General features: G+C 41.8%; 1 protein-coding gene and 1 long non-coding RNA gene across 2 annotated transcripts in view; one reads left to right on the top strand and one right to left on the bottom strand.

Annotated features, from left to right (window-relative positions):
* The first annotated feature begins 1,754 nt into the window (after window positions 1–1,754).
* Window positions 1,755–17,591, top strand: part of LOC135579405 (uncharacterized) — a 45,402-nt gene continuing 29,565 nt past the window's right edge. Inside the window, exon 1 of the long non-coding RNA XR_010472459.1 lies at window positions 1,755–2,041. This is a non-coding gene — a long non-coding RNA (uncharacterized LOC135579405). The remainder of the gene's footprint in view (window positions 2,042–17,591) is intronic.
* On the bottom strand, window positions 3,081–17,285 carry ETNPPL (ethanolamine-phosphate phospho-lyase). The gene is made up of 13 exons (XM_065062346.1): window positions 17,161–17,285; window positions 15,430–15,548; window positions 15,108–15,267; window positions 14,128–14,202; window positions 12,290–12,383; window positions 11,184–11,300; window positions 9,355–9,437; window positions 8,599–8,824; window positions 7,567–7,721; window positions 6,783–6,872; window positions 6,470–6,600; window positions 5,525–5,592; window positions 3,081–4,660 (listed from the first exon to the last, which is right to left on the bottom strand). Exons 1-13 carry the CDS (start codon window positions 17,214–17,216, stop codon window positions 4,529–4,531), a joined length of 1,506 nt encoding a protein of 501 aa, XP_064918418.1. The 5' UTR covers window positions 17,217–17,285; the 3' UTR covers window positions 3,081–4,528.

The raw sequence follows: 17,591 nt of genomic DNA, 5'->3' as shown, positions 1-17,591 counted from the left end.
CACCACACTGCCAGGCAGCCAGCCCTGTCCTGGGCACGGCGTCTAAGATCACAGAGTGATGGTGGCTTTGACAAGTTTCCTGGGGGTACAGTTGAAGATGCCTGGCTATTTTTGTTTACAGATGTTCTGTAGGCATTAGTGTTTCAGGGATCTCTGAGGCAGTTTTGGTTGCAAGGTTTTCCACAAGGGTTCAATTCTGATAGTATTAAACCTATAGGTAAGCCGGGTTAATCCATATAACATATTTTGGTGCAAAGGTTGACTCCATTTGAAGAACAGCATGCAATGAAGACTGATTTTTTTTGTTGTTGTTAATGTAGTCTAATTTGTCAACCTCACCTTTAAAGCTCTGCGTGTTTCAGGGTTTGTACTTAGATAGTATTTCCTTTTCCTTTTTTTTCCCCTTTCCCTTCTTTCCCTTTCCCTTCTTTCCCTTTCCCTTCTTTCCCTTTCCCTTCTTTCCCTTTCCCTTCTTTCCCTTTCCCTTCTTTCCCTTCTTTCCCTTTCCCGTTCCCTTCTTTCCCTTTCCCTTCTTTCCCTTTCCCGTTCCCTTCTCTCCCTTTCCCTTTCCCATCTTACAGATATCTTACTGTCTTTTTGCTTTTCCCTGCTGCCCATGACAGCAGTATGCTGAGGTATTCTTAAAGGGTTCACCTGCAGTTGCTTGTCTCTGCCTAAGACCCTGATTTTATAAAATTAATTTTATTAATCTCAAAAATATGTCAAACAGTGATTCCCTCTTATCAAACATAAGAGATTGCCTTGCAGATACATTGCTTTGCAATGCATCTGTATATGTGTTTCTATAGGTGTTTGTGCATATATAAAAAGATATATAGATATGTATATACACCCCCCCACACCTATATTCATAATGTACGTGCACACATATTATTTATAGAAGAAATGCCTATATAAACAGCTGCTATTTGTTCTTCTAGACTGTTCTTCTGGAATGTGAAGTAGCAAGTTTACAGAGAAAGCAGCATTGTCCATAACTGGCGAACCTTTGACGGAGAAGAACGAAGATGTTTAGTAACTTTACGAATACAGAAAGACAAAGTGAACGGAAAATGTATCTGGAGGTGGGTACCCAGCAGCACCTGGGGGTTTATGCTGCTTTGGCTCTACTATGAGAGGAGGGAATGCTTGTAATGCAAAGTGCTATTTTGTCATGCTTTCATGCTTTCCAGTGTGCCCCATCCCCTGCTCTCAAATCCAAACTGGGCAAAGATTTATAGTGTAAGAGAACAGGACTCTGGTGGAGATGAAGTGAATAAGTAACTAGGGGCATAAAGGAAAAGTCTTCTGAACTTTGTGTGAAGCGATGTGCATTTGTGGGCAAATTTATTTGTGCAGTGCTCACAGGTAACTCCAGGCTCTCTTGTGAATTAGGAAGTAGCTTAACACACTTCAGACAACAGAGTGAAGATGCTGTCCTTATTTGTAGGTGTTTGTTATATTTACAAGTCTATGTCAGAAAAAAAGGCTTTCTTACATCAAATCTAGTTTGCACTGGAACTCATTATTTTTACACTGGAGTTTCACCACCTTTAACAGTGTCCTCATTTAGCTGTGAGTTAAAAAGCAGATTAAATGTTGTGATCATTTTTGCATAGATGTGTAAGTTGGAAAGGAATCTGGTCCTGTCTCACAGAGACTTGTGAGTCTCATCCGTACTGTAATGCTGTTCTTCAAAGGTGAATGTGCAAAATATAGTCTGCTCTTACAGTTTAAATTATTTTTGATTCGTATGAGCTGTGTCTTGCCTAACAGATAGTAGAATAAAGATAACTTAATTAAGAGCTGATTATAAGTACTGTGAACTGAAATCTTTGTTCTCAAGAGCAAGCCACTGGAGCATGTTAGCAGCACATTTTCCAGATGAACTCCTTTCCTGTCTTATTTCATGACTAGAATGAAGAAACAGGAATGGAGATCAAAAGCTTTATTTTTGCCAGGGTTGTCAGTGCTGACCCTTTTCAGACCGGACCTGCCCTGAGCTGCTGCCAGCCAGGCTCTTACAGGGGATTAATGCAAGGTAAGACAAGGCCAAATGACTGTGACAGGATTGCCCTATCTCTGCTACCCATACACATTTTTTTCTAAATTGTTGTATTAAATGGTGAAAAAATACAAGGTAGATCAAACATAGCTTAGAGTATCTGCAGCATTGAGAACTTACTATCCAAGACATGTCTGTACAAATTCTTGAGTCCTGTTTTCCAAGAGATAGTTCAAACAGCCTTTTCTGTTTAGAAATATTTTCCTGATGGGTGTTTTCAACTTCTTCTAGTGTCTGTTTTTTGCATGTTGGTGCTGAAAGGTGTGGGTTTAGAGGAAGGTGTCGCAGACCCAGTCAGACATTTGAACCAGACTTTTATCACACTAAAAATGAAATCTTGTCTCTGCTTTATGATGTTGCTGTCTTGTTTGGGTTTTTTTGTTCTTTTTTTCTTTTGTTTGTTTGTTTGTGAGGTTTTTTTTTTTTAACATAAATACCTTGCACATTGTAAGGACAAGTGTAAAATGAGTATTTCAGGCTTGTCCCTTGAGGACCTTGAAAGTCCCCTTCATTCATTTGCCTTTTTGCCTTGCTGCTTCTGTGTGTGTGTGTGAGGAGATGTTTCCCCTCTGGACTTTGATATGTTGAGCACCTCAAGCAAGCTCGATTGTCATGGGAATGTGCCATTGGAATGTTAGTACTCACTGCAGTGTGCTGGTCTTGCCATGTTTTATCTAGTCTGAAGAAATTTGCTCTATGGCTCCTCCAAATTAGGTTGACTTAGGTATTCATGTAGTTTCATGTTGGAGAAGACCTGTGGCATGCTTCCTGGTGTAGGACCAGCAGGGGGTCCAAGCAAGGACATGAAATGTGGCAGCTGAGTTAAGGTCTGGCTTAGAGGGTAAGAGCTGCCAACAGCAGAGGACCATGTAGGACCTTGGGGAAACACAGCCCAGCCAGGTCTTCTTCAGCACAGAGACAGTTCCCCATCAAAACTGAAGTTACTTCCCTCATCAAAATAGGTGCTACTGAAGAATAAAATTAAACCAAAAAAAACTTGCAGTGGAGGACATCATAATAACAAATAAGAGATTTATTTTTATGGAAGAATTATTCAAGGATCATGAAACAGAAAATAAGCCTGCTTGAGGATGTTGGAAGACGTTACATTGAAAACATCAGTATTAATACAGCCAATTGTGTCGAATACAAAATTAGATAAGGTGCTCAATTTTCAGACATATCAGTAGGGTCATTGGAGCAATTAGAAAACAGCAGAACTAGGGTATTAAAATTGAAGAGGAAATACTTTTTGTCTTTTTTTTCTGAAGTACAAACCATGTGTAAAGCTCTCAGTGTCTTCCATAGCATAGAGTTGTACATGTATTAAAAATATAAAGAGGAGCAAGGCTTGTGTGCTTTCATTAGTATTTAGCACTGACAAAGAGGCAAGTCAGTCTATAGTATCTGCAGCACAGACTGGCAGTGGCTGCGTGCATATTTTATGCACTGGTCCTCTCATTTTAGTAACCTATCAAATGTTAGCGTAGCCGCTTTTGTGTCAGGATCTCATGCACCTGGTACGTGACTCTTCATCACCACTGACAAAAAGCAACAGCACTTATCAGGCAGTAGTTCCCACGGCTGTCAAAACCATGGGAATGCAAGCTGGGCTGTCCTGGGGAAACCTCATTTTGAGACACCCTCACATTAAATTGGATCAATCAGTGTTTCTGAAATTCCATATGGTCTACTTGCAAATTTTGTGGACTGCGAGGGTTCAATATATAAACTCTTGGAAAAAAAAAAATCATAAAATCTTACTCTATATAAATAGTTATCTATAAAAGTTGCTTTGTCTATAGAAAATTAGGATCCAGATTCTTAATTTTCTTTCAACACAAATAATGTCCTGCATAAACATCGTGTCTCTACACACACAGTGGTAGACTCTTGGTAGAGCATCATTGACATTAAGAAAGCTACACCAATTTACTTTATCTGGGAATATGGTCCATGGGACCTAAGTTGCACTGGAAGATAATAATGATTTCTGTCTTAAGCATTGTTTTGTGAATTCAGCCATTAAAACATGGGAAGAAATCAACATCTCAATATTACATATTGAAATTTAAAATATTGTAAAAATAGCACATTAAGCGTATAATTTTAAACTTAATAGGATTGGCATTTGTTTGTACGGTGGTTAAGCAATTCAGATTCTGTGTAATATGGGTAGATCCACAGATTTCACTGTGTGTACCTATGTCAAGCCTGCCATCAGCACCAAGGTATTTGTGTATCACTTGTCCGTTCTGTCACATCGAGATTTCAGGCCACATGGTGCAGTTCTCATGTATCTGAGAAGGTATTTTAGACTCCTACTGAAGCTAACAGGAATTCAGCCAGTTTATGGAAGGTAGGACTAGGCTTCAAACATATCCTAGGACTCGAACTATTGCACTCTTCGTCTCAAAAGCAAGCTGGACACAAAGTCGAATTGAATGAGGAAACTTTCCCTCTTCATGTTCTTATTCTTTCACTTGGCACTGTGCATTTTTTAGAAAAAAGCCCATTTTCTTGTCTGCAGGCGGTTCCATTCATATGGGTGATGCTTTCAATTGCGCCTTCTGGTTGAGAACTGCCTTCAGTCATCTGAAAAAGCAATGAAATGTCAGTGAGGACACATGCACGTCTTCTGTCATGTGTCCATTTGATTTGGTTCCCATTAGGGAGCTCTGCCTCTTCTGCTCTTTTAGTGGCACAACTTAGCTTTGAAAGAAATTGAATCAAAAGTGTGCAAATGTCTGTAAGAGGAGGCTCGCATGCCAAATCTAGTATAATCTAGATAGCAAATAATCTGTAGGGTCTCTGCCTTAATTACTACATTCCTAGAGAGCTGAGGTATTGCCTTCCCACCCTTCACAGCACCACTGGAAAACTCACCAAGGGACAGCTCAGCGAGCTTTTCAATAACACAGTGGGTGCCATGTGTTTTTAAGGGTGTGAGAAGTTTTGTCCAAAGCCAGTGCTGCAACCTAAGAAGTCCTAACCTGGATGCATGTCAGCCATTTGTACTCAAAGAGCTATGGTGAAAATGAAATCCTTGCAATACCCTGAAAATTTGGACACCCTCCAGGCTGAATGCTTGCTTTAGAAGCCAAATCTCCATTGGTAGCACGCCATACCTAAACTAGTAAAATTTCTGATTGCTGAGCTCACAATATTTGTGCAGCCCAAAGTCTGGCTGATCTTGTTAGCACGCAAGGCAGACAAAAGGGGCTTGTCTGTAACTTGTTTCATGTGGTAGGTCTGTATTATGCACCTCTTTTTAGATTTGCCCCAGTAATGTGATCCTCTCAGGTTTCTAGTAGCAGGTTATATTCTGAGCTCAGCTTCAAGGAACAGAACCACTCACACCACAAAAATGAAGGCGTGCTCTACCAAAGTCATTTATACCTGCTTTGCCAAGCACCTATCTAGGTGAGTTAAAAACAAAATAAAATATTCAAAACATACTTTTCTTTTACACTGTGCATTTGTAGATGCATCATTTTCTGTCTTCATTCCATTTGCCTCTTCCATTTCTAAAAAAAAGTAATAAAATAATTAAATTAATAAGAACTGTGGAGAGTAAGCATAGTCAGTTTAACATCTGACTGAAGTAAAAATACCTAATCAGTGATTCCTCTGGGCATTTACCACACAGAAGACTAACTGAAGAATGATGAATACTTCCTAAAATATTTCTCAGAGGCAATGTGATTAATGCATCAGGTCTGTGTAGCTTCAGGGATGTTCAGAGAAAAGAACAAAATTAGGATCTTGACTGTAGCACGGGGGTTCAGATAGACCCTTCAGAGCTGAATTCTGCCTTTGTCCAGCACATTCATGCTGTTCTAACTCCAATTGTTACAGTCACAGGAGGTGGAAGCATTCAGTGTAGAAACTGCTTGGTCCTTATGCTAACAGTATACGCGACATTATTTAGCCCTTGATTAGTCCTCAGACAGAAGATAAACTGAGCTTGAAAACCCTTCAGGCTAAATTTAAGTGAGAAAATTGTGTTCCAGTAAGCCAGTTTAAAAGAAAAAAAAAGAAAACCAAGGCACAGAGCATTATGGAAAGTTTCACAGTGTTTCAGCAGTGTCTTTCAGGGCTGTGGTGAATTAACTTATTTGCTCTGTAACATATAGCATGTGCGACCAGAAATGAGTAATAACAGCCTGTGAGACAAAGAATCAATAACATGATTCTGCTTAACAAGTTTCGACAAAATATATACGGGGGCTCTTTGTTTATTTATAATAATTGGCATTAAGAACAACACGTTGGACAAGCATTAAGAAATGTAACTGATTACTTTCCCTTGCATGTAATGGCCTAGATTATAGTATTGTGGTTGATATTTCTAACGGGGCATCTGGAAATGAACGAAAAGGAGAATATCTAAAGCTTTCGTACCTGTGAGAAGTACATCAATTGTCTCCACGACATGTTTTGCATCCTCCATACTGAAACACATTGGTGGTTTAAATTTTAGTACGTTTCTGTGAGGTCCGTCTGCACTAAGAAGTATTTGATGCTCTTTCAGCCTGTGGAAAGGGAAACATCTGTACTGGACACAAGTACAAAACTGTATTTTTGATTTTGAAACTTTTCTTTTCAAAGTACTATGTTATCAAAAGCTATACAAATTTAAACTGAAATTAGTAATTGACTGCTAGGGAATTTTAGGAGGGTTTGATCACTGCACATAGTCATTAAAAACATTTACTTGTAAATAAGGTGGAGGGCTTCAGCTGTGGCTGGTGTTCGCATTTGTCGATCTCTCACCAGATCCACTCCAACAAACAAGCCCACACCCCTGGAGTAGAGAAATAAAAATACAGGTGAATGCAATCCGGTGTCAGTACCACAAGTCTTCTGCTGCAAATGCAAGAACTGTTTCTAACAAGTGCGGTTCTCTTCCCAGGGAAGATGTGCCTGGATAAATAAATTCAGCTGGCTCATTAAGGTTACGTGGCCAGTTAGATAATTTAATAAATTCCAAATGTGTTAAATTATCACCTAAACAGTTTCATGAATTATCTTATTTAGAAATATAGTAATTTCTAAATAATAGAATAATTTTCTTCTTCTCTTATCCTGCAAACCTGAAGCCAAATAACAAAAAAAACAAGGACAACAACAAAAAACCCCCACAACACAACCCAGCCCCAAACACCTGAAGGTGTAGTTATCATGGTAGTAACAGGAGATAAAGAAATCCCACACTAACATCTCCAGATAAAATGTCCCAGAGATTTGAACGAGGTCTCCATCGTCCCGACCCTGTGCTGATAACCAGGGTCATGGATGCCTCTTTCCCCTGCTCTCTTCCTGAGCTTTTCTAGAGGCTACATTTAGACCTAACTAATCAGATAAGTGGAAATCTTTTTTAAAAAGTTGTTGCAGGTGTAGCATAATAATGTATTTTTGTTTCACACCTCCCCCATCCAACTTGTTGATTTTTCTAGCAATTCTTTTTCTTCTCTGAAACATTGCTGCAAGGCACCCACCTGATATCTCCCACTAAGGGATGTTTCTCCTTTTGCTCAGCCAGCAGCTCCAGGAGGTAACTTCCTACACGTGTAGCATTTCCTTGGAGATCTTCTTTCTCTATTACCTCTAGCACAGCCAGACCAATAGCACAAGACACTGGATTTCCTCCAAACTGATAATAAAGACAAACAGAAAAACAAAGCCCATCAGAAACATTCATCTGTGTCCATCCATGCAGTTTCAACTTGCCTTCTCCTGCTTGGCGTGTTGTGAGGACAGCTCGCAGAGGTGGGGGTGTTGTGCAGCACCATTCCCCCACTTTGGGCAGGGTAAGAGGCCTAAGGGAGGGGCTCCCTCCTTCTCTGCTTTGGGTTTCAGGAATTTGAAGATTTCATGGCTGAAGCTGCTCTCATGGTTTGCAGATCGCATGTGCGGGCAAAATGCTCCTGTGAAGAGCAGTGGGTGATCTGGTAACTCTTGAGCCTGAGGGTATGAACTCCATTGAAAGCAGGAGGACTCAGGGTGGCTGGGAAGAAGGTTCAGTCACCGGAGCAGAAGGGGGACTCAAAACCAAGAATAATGCTGCTCCTCTGTGGCATGCACACAGCTCAGGTATTTCCTGGCAAAGGGTCACTGTTTTTTTAGGTGACAACTACAGAGCAAGGTCTGCCAGGGCATGAGCCCCACCAGCACAGAGCCTGACCTAGAGAATGAAATTTTACATGGTCAGCATTCCAGGGAGGTGGGTGGACAGGGGAAAAAAGAGAGAGAGAGAGAGAGAGAAGTAAGGAAGAACTTATCTGTATGGATGTGAGCTGAGATACCAGAAAGCTAGTGCTGCTGGTCCATATTAAGATATGCTACTTGGTAGAGTGCATATTTCAAAGCTTCACCACTTGCTTTTAGATATCAGACTGTGATTGACTTGAGCTCTTAGTAATGTGATGCAGTGATGGGTACAGATGTTAGCTGAATCACCTGAACAACTTGTAACTGCTAAATGTAGACCAAAAGGAAAAAAAAAGGCACACCTTCACCTACAAACTTACTGTATTGAAATACTCCAGTCCAGAAGCACCAAAACTTTCAGCAATTTCCCTTGTTGTGACCACACAGGACATAGGGTGGCCATTGCCAATGGGCTTCCCCATGGTGACAATGTCAGGCACGAAGTCTTCGCCTTGCAGCTGGAATGCCCAAAAATGCTTCCCAACTCTGCCAAAGCCAACCTGGACCTCATCAGCTATGAACACACCACCTGCAGCACGCACATACCTGAAAAAAAGAATGGCTTGAATAACATGCTGCAGTACAGGTCTCAGGTAGGCAGTCTAGGACAAGGGAGTCTATATTACAGAAATTCTCCAGTGTGAGACCACGTTAGGAAAATAAAAGAAAAAATGTGGCTGCTGAAACACAGCTATAGCTATCCAATTGATAAAATTTTTAGGTTGCTAAACGTTAAGAAATCTGATATTTTAATGCAATATGGGGCACTGTGATGGTACCGCAGGGTTTTATCTATGGTGGTTCAACTTCATCTTCCATCAGATTTGTGGCCTGGGGATTAAAGATAGAAAAGGAAAGACAAATATCCAGCTAAAACCAATTTGTCAGCTGAGGTTCCATAAAAAAAACCCAACAAAACAGAAGTAGAATCATACTCTTAAAAAAAGTAGAAAGGAACCACAGATAGCCAAGAACAAGAGAGGGTGATAGCGGAATTGGTTGGATAAGCCTATAGTGAAAAAACCTGTTTCTTTGGTTAATTTTCCAGCTATGCCCCTTTGAAGTGATGTACATACTCTGCCACTTTCTGGAAATAGCCCACAGGTGGAATTATTTGGCCTCCACAGCTCTGCATGGATTCGGCTATGAAGGCAGCAATCTACAAAAAACAAACTCAGGTAAGAGCTGTGTTCATCTGTTTGGCCTTTGCACAAATATCTAACAGTCTAGAAATAAATGTTTAAATGTGTGCCTTAATTTAATCACACAATGGGTTGGACAGCTGAGGACTCTTGAGAACAGCTATGGCTAGAGAATTTATTCATTTTGTAGTCTGGGGTGCCCAAATTTGGAGTAGCCAGGGCCAGCTTTGCAGCCTGATGGGAATACAAGCACCTCTGTTAAACCTCAGTCCTATAGCAGTCCTATATAGTAAGTGGAAGACACTTACTGGTGTCACTGGACATTGGATGGGGCTCCTGGGAGCTCTGTAAATTTATTTACAAATTTCAATTTACAGGAGACACACAACAGTGTTGGTCATTTTCCCCAAGAGGTTAATGAAACTTCTTTCATGCCAAGGCTCTCCAGTAATGGGTGATATGTGGTGATCAGCTTTTTTGTTCAACCTTGAACACCAGGTAGAGGTGGGTAGAAGCTGAACTGTAAGATGACCTGAGGCTACGCTTTGGGCACCCCTGCCTAGTACAAATAACTACACAAGTAAAAGTCAGCATGAGGCACTTGACAAAAGAGGAGAAAAATTCTACAGGTGAAATAATTCCAGTTGCTAGGAATGAAAAAGAAAGTTATTTCAAGTCAGGAAGGGTAAGAGCAGTGGATCAGATACACTGGAACATCAAAATTCATTTCTTGTCAACAGCAGAGGTCTATGCAGCAGAGATATGATATTACCCCAAAGTCTCAGCACAAGTCTGCTATTAAAGGGATTGCATCCCCACACCACTTGTGAACCCCTCCCTGAGCAGCAAGAGGTCTCTCTGGGCTGGTGCAGTCTTCCTGGAAACAAGGCCGAGCAGTAACGTGTAAAGAACCGTACACTAGATTTGAAGAGGCATGCTACGGCCAAGAGTACGAAGCTTCCCATAGCAAGTGAGGCTTAGCCTTTAGCACAACTTGTCCTGCCACAGGTCTATGTCACCAAAACCTAAGAAATATGCAAAAGAAAGGAAACAAGGGAAGAAAAAAACAAAACTATCCGTTAGTAGAGAATAAAAAAAAGTTCATGAAGAAACTAAAAGAAGAGTGACGTGAGTAGTCCATTGGACTAGAGGGGAACATGTTCCAATCTCCACAGAAGTCTTCTGTGACTTCAGTGGGCTTTGGAGCAAGCCCTACATGTCTCACAATGCTAATGCCATCATACAAAACATTAACACACATTTTAAGTAAACCTGTTCAGAAATTATCTGTTTTTATCAAGGTCATATTGCACATGATTGAAAGGTTCATCTTTTTGGATGACTCCAAAGTTATCTTAAGCTACTAGACTCAGAAATGTTCCAGCAAAATTTGATCTAACATATTTCCTCCATGTCCTGGAAACTTTTATATACCTTTGCTAGAATTCATGATGTAGTTTCTCAGCTGACCTCAAAGCTTACCCCAAGATATTTACATTCTACTGAGTCAATGCATAAAATAGGAAATTAAACAGCTTTTCTTGTATCTGCTAATTTATGACTGTAGTATTGATCCTTTCATTGATGCCTAGAAAAACTATGATAAAAGCATCAGGCAGAAAAATGGCCCATTTTGGACACAGAAGGGCAGTGGGAAGCAAGGAAAACTGAGTAGAAAAACATGTCCTTAGCTTCCCATTTCATGCCCTCATGCCACACTTAATAGATGAAGCCTCGGCATTTCTAGAGCACAAAACACACACCTTGCGTCCACTCTTCTCTGTTTCTTCAATAATCTTTTTCACTTCTTCAGCATAAGCACTTGCTGGATCTGGGTGATCTTCCCTATATTTCCCTCTGTAGATATCTGGAGAAGGAGCCTGAAAAGACCAAGTTGGTTTTTGGTTTTTGTTTGTTTGTTTTTTTAAAGCACATCCTTCTATGAAACATTTACTTTCTTTTCTATAGCTCTGCATTTTTGTCCTTCAGCACAAAGAAATAACAGGAGTTAGCACCGCCTGAATTTCTGCATGGAATTGCAAAAATACTTATGGGAACTTAATTCAGCCCTGAAATGTGTTCAACATTAATGGACATAACTGTTGAAAGAACCACCATCTACCTCATCCAGCTTTGAAGACCATCCCTCCTCTCCCCCAAGACACAATACTGTCCTTATTCATCATCTTATTTCAAACTCTTGCAGAAAGATCCATTTCTGCAATGGGGTTTTCCAGTCTGTCACTTCCCTTCCAGCATTTCAGTCGTGGTACGAATCTGTATGACCTTCAAGCCTCTACAAATGATGCTGGAAGGGGTTCAATAAACAAGGGAAAGGAAGCAGTATAAAAAGGTGGATACTACTTCAGTAGCATGGTCTAGATGGGAAAGACTTCCGTTGTGTACATATCCAGGCTGAGAATGATTTTTGTCTCTAAGATATACAAGTTCAGGCTGCAAATCAAACAGTATCCCACTCAGCTGGACACCCATGAGCTCTGTACCCAGATCTGTGTGAACTTGTGAGGTCTGCCTTTCCAGTTTTTGGAAAGACACTCAAAAGTCCTACATTTCTTTAGCCAAACCAACACAACAGATATTGGCTAATTTCTTCAAACTGTGTAACTATACAGCGTAGTGACTCAGGAAACTTGCAACTCTATGAAGGAAATCAGCTTCACATCTGAATACCCTCTTAGAAATCCAAAAGCAAACAATTCTGCTGTATGTAATCCACTGAAAACTAGCCAAGTGTATGTACTCTAGTGTCAGCAAAACAGAATGAAAGCGTATTTACACCAGAAGTGGGTAATTCAGTATGCTGCGTAACAGGCGTAAAAACGACAAAAAAGAAAAAACCCACACTTACCACATGCACAAACTCCTTCTTGCTGTCCTTTCCCAGCTCATTAAATTTATAGGGACTGATGTCAATCACAGAGGTAACGTGGCCATGGTAAGCACTGCATGAGTGTTAAATATTGAAGTCACTTTTCATCAAACATATACAAGAGCTAAATTTACAACTGTGCCCATAAATAATCTAGAATAAGTGACTGTATCTGCAACACAGTAGCACTGTTTGTGAAGGAATCTTGATTTAATTTACTCAGTCTTTCTCTTGAAAGCCATATGAAGTTGCCATTGACTTTAATTCACTAGAAAGACTGGAACCAGGAGATTTTTTATCCTGCATAAAATCAAGCGCCAGGATGGCGACAGACCAAGACCATGTTCCCTGGACTGCACTACTCCTAAGGTGGCTGCCCCAGCAGCCTTGTCTACCACCTGAAGTGTGGGTCCACCTCCCACATTTCCATCCTGTGGGCCCCATTCTGTCCAACCCAAGCTTTGCAAATGAGACCGCAACACCATTGCAAAGCCTCTCATTGCATCGGAAGGTGGGATCTCCTGCAGCAGCAGCACACTGCTACCTGCCCTGAAGGCCCTACAGGCCAGACTGTTTGGCAGAAGCCACTTTCAGGATAAGGATGAATATTGTTTGAATATAAAAGCTTTATATTCCAGAGTATACCAAAGCTGCTTACTACTGAGGCCAATTTGATTTAGAAGTGAGGAAACAGCTTTTTGAACCTAAAGCATCTGGCAGCTTCATTCAGGGAATTATCACTTTCGCTCAGCCATAAACTTGACATGAAGGGAACCTCTAACCAAATCAAAGACATGTCATAATCTCATAGTAGCACACACATAGGGCAGAGAGGATGTTTTTGTACTCCTTTATCTTCTTTACACCTTTCCACTAGCCAGTCAACAAAATCTGCCAATGGACACAAAGACAGGACAGAAAGCCCACCTTGACTGGGACAGCAGGTATGGCAAAACCTATGGAGCCTTGGGACCTGGGCAAAGAAATAGCTTGTGGTGTTCAGGAAGAGGAGATGTTGCAGAGAAATAGTGGCAGAGCCATCTCCATCCTCATGCCCTCCTGATGGAAGCTACTCTCGGTGGTGTCAAATCTTGGCCGCGTGAGTCAAGTCAAGGAGGGCTATTGGGGATCTGAGCACAACTAAGTCAAACCAGCTTCGTACTGTTCAGATAGAGACACACGCTCTTGCAGTTGCTCTGGCTGGACCTTCTGATCACAACCTGAGAAGAAGATCTAGGCCTACAGCAGAATAACCAACTCTACAGCTGCATCTAGGGCAGGTAAACAAGGAGAGGTGTGTATGTCTCTTCCTCACAGCTGATGGCCTCTCCACACCTCCTGCTTTTGGAGCTGCTCGGTTTTGTGTGCATACTTGTGCTCACCAGAGGAGACCTGAGCATTGGTGCAGCACTGCTGCAGAGCTGCAAGATCTTTATTCTTGACAGCTGAATATTTATTTGTACAAAAAAAAACCCAGTGTCCAGCAGAGCGTTACAAACAGAAAACCCTTTTCCACTCACTGACGTTTCAAACCAGCATTCAAGTCTCTGGCCTGAATTGCTTTGGGAGTCTCAGTAGGAAATGCCATGTAACAGGTGATTGACCTTCTGTGGTGACTGACAAGCTTATTTTTCAGAGATCATTGAAACTTATATAGAAAAGGGATTTCCTAACCTGTTCTAGTATGAAAGCAACAAAGCTTTTCTTTCAGCAGGCAGTGCAGTACAAACAGCAGGGGGCTGCTACAAAGCTGCTTCTGAGGTAATGGCAAGAGTTGCTGGCTGCGTTCACATGAGCTACTTGCTCTACATACTTACTTTTCAAGGGTGATCACATCTTGGTGCCCATGGTACCATCGAGCCAGTCGTAAAGCAAGATCATTAGCTTCAGACCTGCGTAATAACAGATACAGCCTCAAAATAGTGAGCAAGCACTTCCAATTAAAATTGTATTCTAACGCAGAAGAGGAGTCACAGGACTAGTGGAATCAACACAGCAGGCTCTGTTCCTATACAGATTACAATGCTAAGGTTGAGACTGCAAATGTCATGTAAAAGGGCAAAGAAAAAACCAGCTCTTTGTATAAATAGCAAACAAAGAGATGCTTTCTCTCCCAATTTGCTTGTAGACATTTACCTCCTCTTGGTACAAATGAGATTGCTTTGCAGCTGAGAGGACAACGCAGCCACAAACCCTCGAAAAGCAGCAGCGTGCCAGCCCTGTTTCCTGCCCTCCACATTGGCTCCATCCCCCAGCGCTTGTATCGTCAGGCAGCAGAGACCTCAAATCTGCTCCCAGGATGCATACCCGAACTTCCAGCCTGACCTTTGGCAGCCCCTCTGCTCACAAGTCCCTGCAGATTGTCTGTTCTGGCAATGTAAGTGATCACAGACTAAATAGACCAGTTAAAGAAGTCTGCTCATTTCCCAGGTCATATGCCAATATAGGCACACCATTCCCCAATCTATACATAACGTTCACCAATTTGCAGTCTAATCTGCTTTTCTTGATATTTTTTGTTTGTTTGTTTTTGTTTTTTCCCCTCCATTTTTTTTTTTGCATGGCATCCAGCAGGCCAGTTTTGTTTTTTAGCAGGCATTTTCTTGTTTTTTGGCTCTCTCGCATTGAGCCATCACACTAAGTATGATAGCTGCAAATGGGAAGGATCCTTTGATCGGTACTAGAAATATTTTCGTTTCTTATTACTAAGTCCTGCTTAGTAAGTTTTGAACCAAGCTGTCTATATCAAATAGGAGCAAAACAGTCACAATGGAAAAAAATGAATATTCGGACATACCCAGAGTTAACAAAATAGCAAACAGACAGTTTCTCGGGCAGGGTGGCTGTAAGCCGCTGTGCGTACTGAACAAGGTTGTCATGCAGGAACCGGGAATTTGTGTTGAGCAGTTCCATCTGCTTTGTCGCAGCCTTTATCACGTATGGATGACTGTGGCCAACTAGAGAAGAAATTAATTTGTTATTACTAGCAAGCAGTCAGTTGTTGAACCACACAAGGACATTCAGAGAAGCACAGTGAACATCATCACTTGGAAGAAGTGTGTTCTGATCGTTATTAGAAATGAAGGAATAGAAGCAGTCTTAGAAGTTAAACTGCTTACCATGTGCAACATTGTTGATACAGTCTAAGTATTTTTCTCCTTTCTCATCGAACATATATTGGCCCTGAGCCCACACTATCTTCAGAGGGTCCTTGGCAAAGAAAACTTTGCAGGAAGGCCTAAAAGAAAATAATTATAAAATAACACCATTTTCATTTTCTCAGTTGTTCCCCCTCTGAGTTTTAGGGGCGGTTGATCTTTTGCAGCTCTGGATAGAAGTGCCTCCCTCTGCAAAGAGCTTGTGAATAGTTCAGATGGTGGTAGAACAGGCATCTTGCTGAAACTAAAAACGGGCCCTGCGGCCTTCCCCAGGCTCAGTGGGAACAGAAGTAAGTCTTTAATAAGGGCATTTTCAAACCACGACTGTGTCTGCAAGCAGTTTCACAGGAGCACAGTGACTGCAAGTAATTCCAGGTCCTTATATGTCCTGCTTGCGTTTCTAGGCTTTGGCTCTGTTTATTTACATACCTTATGAACATGTATGGCCAATTAACTTACTGGAAATATAACAGAGTTGTTAAGAACTGTTTTATACTACAGCCAGAAATTCATGACACAGTGGATGACTGTACCGTATAGAGGTCACATTGAAGAACAAAGCACTAATGCCTTGCAGGTTTTATTTTCAGAGGTGCCAAGCAGGTCCTAAAAATCTCAGTATCTCATCTTGTCTGCTTTGGATAAAATCATTAAAAGCGGCTTTTTGTAAACACCTAGATTGCTTCCAGCAAAACTCAAACTTCTTGTAAATCATGAAAAGTACTCTTTAAACATTTTTTTTCTCTTGTTCACCCTCTTGGTGAACATGCCAGCTATATAATTGTGCTGAATGATGTTACTGAACAGAGGAAAAGTCTTCTGAACTTTTAGTAACGTTTATATAGCCTCAGAGAAACACAATCATTTCCATGTAACTCAGAGATACATCCCTATTGTCAGGTATATTTAAATTATGATCTTGTAAAGCCCAAATTTCACTCGTAGAAGGTGAAGTCATGTAGTTTATCACACTTTGTATAGATCTTTTCTGACATCTTCAGCTTCTCTTCTGGTACACTTTAAAATCAGTGCACATCATCATTATCATTGGCCATTTCTTGACTACAGTTTTTTTTCTTCTATTAGGTGTCAGTCGTTTCTGTGAAAGTTTCTTTTTGTTCACCCAGCACAGCCAAAACCTTTAATCCTTGCACAGGCAAGAGTCCCTTAAGACTGAACTGACCCCTTAAGAGAAGCTTTTGCACACACTTTAAGAGGCCATGATTTTTTTGAACCTTTAGCGAACTTTCTATACATTCCACGTTTAGGATGCAATTAGCAAATAGCCAGTGCTAGTTTTAACAATCTGGACTTATTTTTCATTTGGCGACACCTATTTATGAAGGAGAAAAACATGTAACATCGCAATACAGTGGGATCGGGTACATGCACAGCCAGGACTATTGCTCAGGTCACAAATGCCGGCAGCCTTCCTGCATTTCTCCCAGTTAGACTCAACTTAAGAAGTCTTCTCGGGCCCATTTAGCAGAGACGTCTATTTTTCAGGAGCGTGCATTTTACTTTGGCAAGCTGAAGGGCTGACAGGCCTGCCCAGCGCTATAACCCCCCCGGTTCAGCACCCAGAGGGTCCGGACGGCCGTTGTCACCGCCGCGGCGGCTGCTGCAGCCGCCGGAGACCTTCCTCTTCCTCCTCCTCCTCCTCCCCGCTCCCGGCCCCGCTACCGCCCCTACCCGATGTGCTTCCTCCGCAGGGCGAGGGTCTCCGCCTTGCTGTACCGCTGCTCCATCCCGCCGGCACAGCCCGGCTCGTCCCGGCGCTCCTCGCCTCTTATGCCAGCGCAAACCCCTCCAAACCCCTCCTCCCGCCGCCTCCCGCCCCCGCCGGGACCGCCCGGCCGCACATCCCGGGGTTTTTCCTTTGGGCGACTCGTGTTTAGCTGCGGCTCAGTTACCCCCACGCTTCTGAGTTTTTCTAACATCACAAACTCGTAAAACAGACGACTTGCTAGGCAGTGTGCCGTGGCTGTGCTTGCTTACCTGATGTCCGTCATGCTGGTGGTCAAGGCAATTTTCTACAGACATCCTCGTGGGGAGCAGCAACAGGTTGATTTAATTTAATTAGGGTCATAATTCAAGGGCATTCGCAGCTCCTCCTTTTCCAG

This window comes from Columba livia, chromosome 4 (genome assembly GCF_036013475.1).
Source record: "Columba livia isolate bColLiv1 breed racing homer chromosome 4, bColLiv1.pat.W.v2, whole genome shotgun sequence".
Classification (NCBI taxonomy): domain Eukaryota; kingdom Metazoa; phylum Chordata; class Aves; order Columbiformes; family Columbidae; genus Columba; species Columba livia.
The sequence above is the reverse complement of the archived record's forward strand: the minus strand, read 5'-3'. Positions and strand labels throughout refer to the sequence as shown.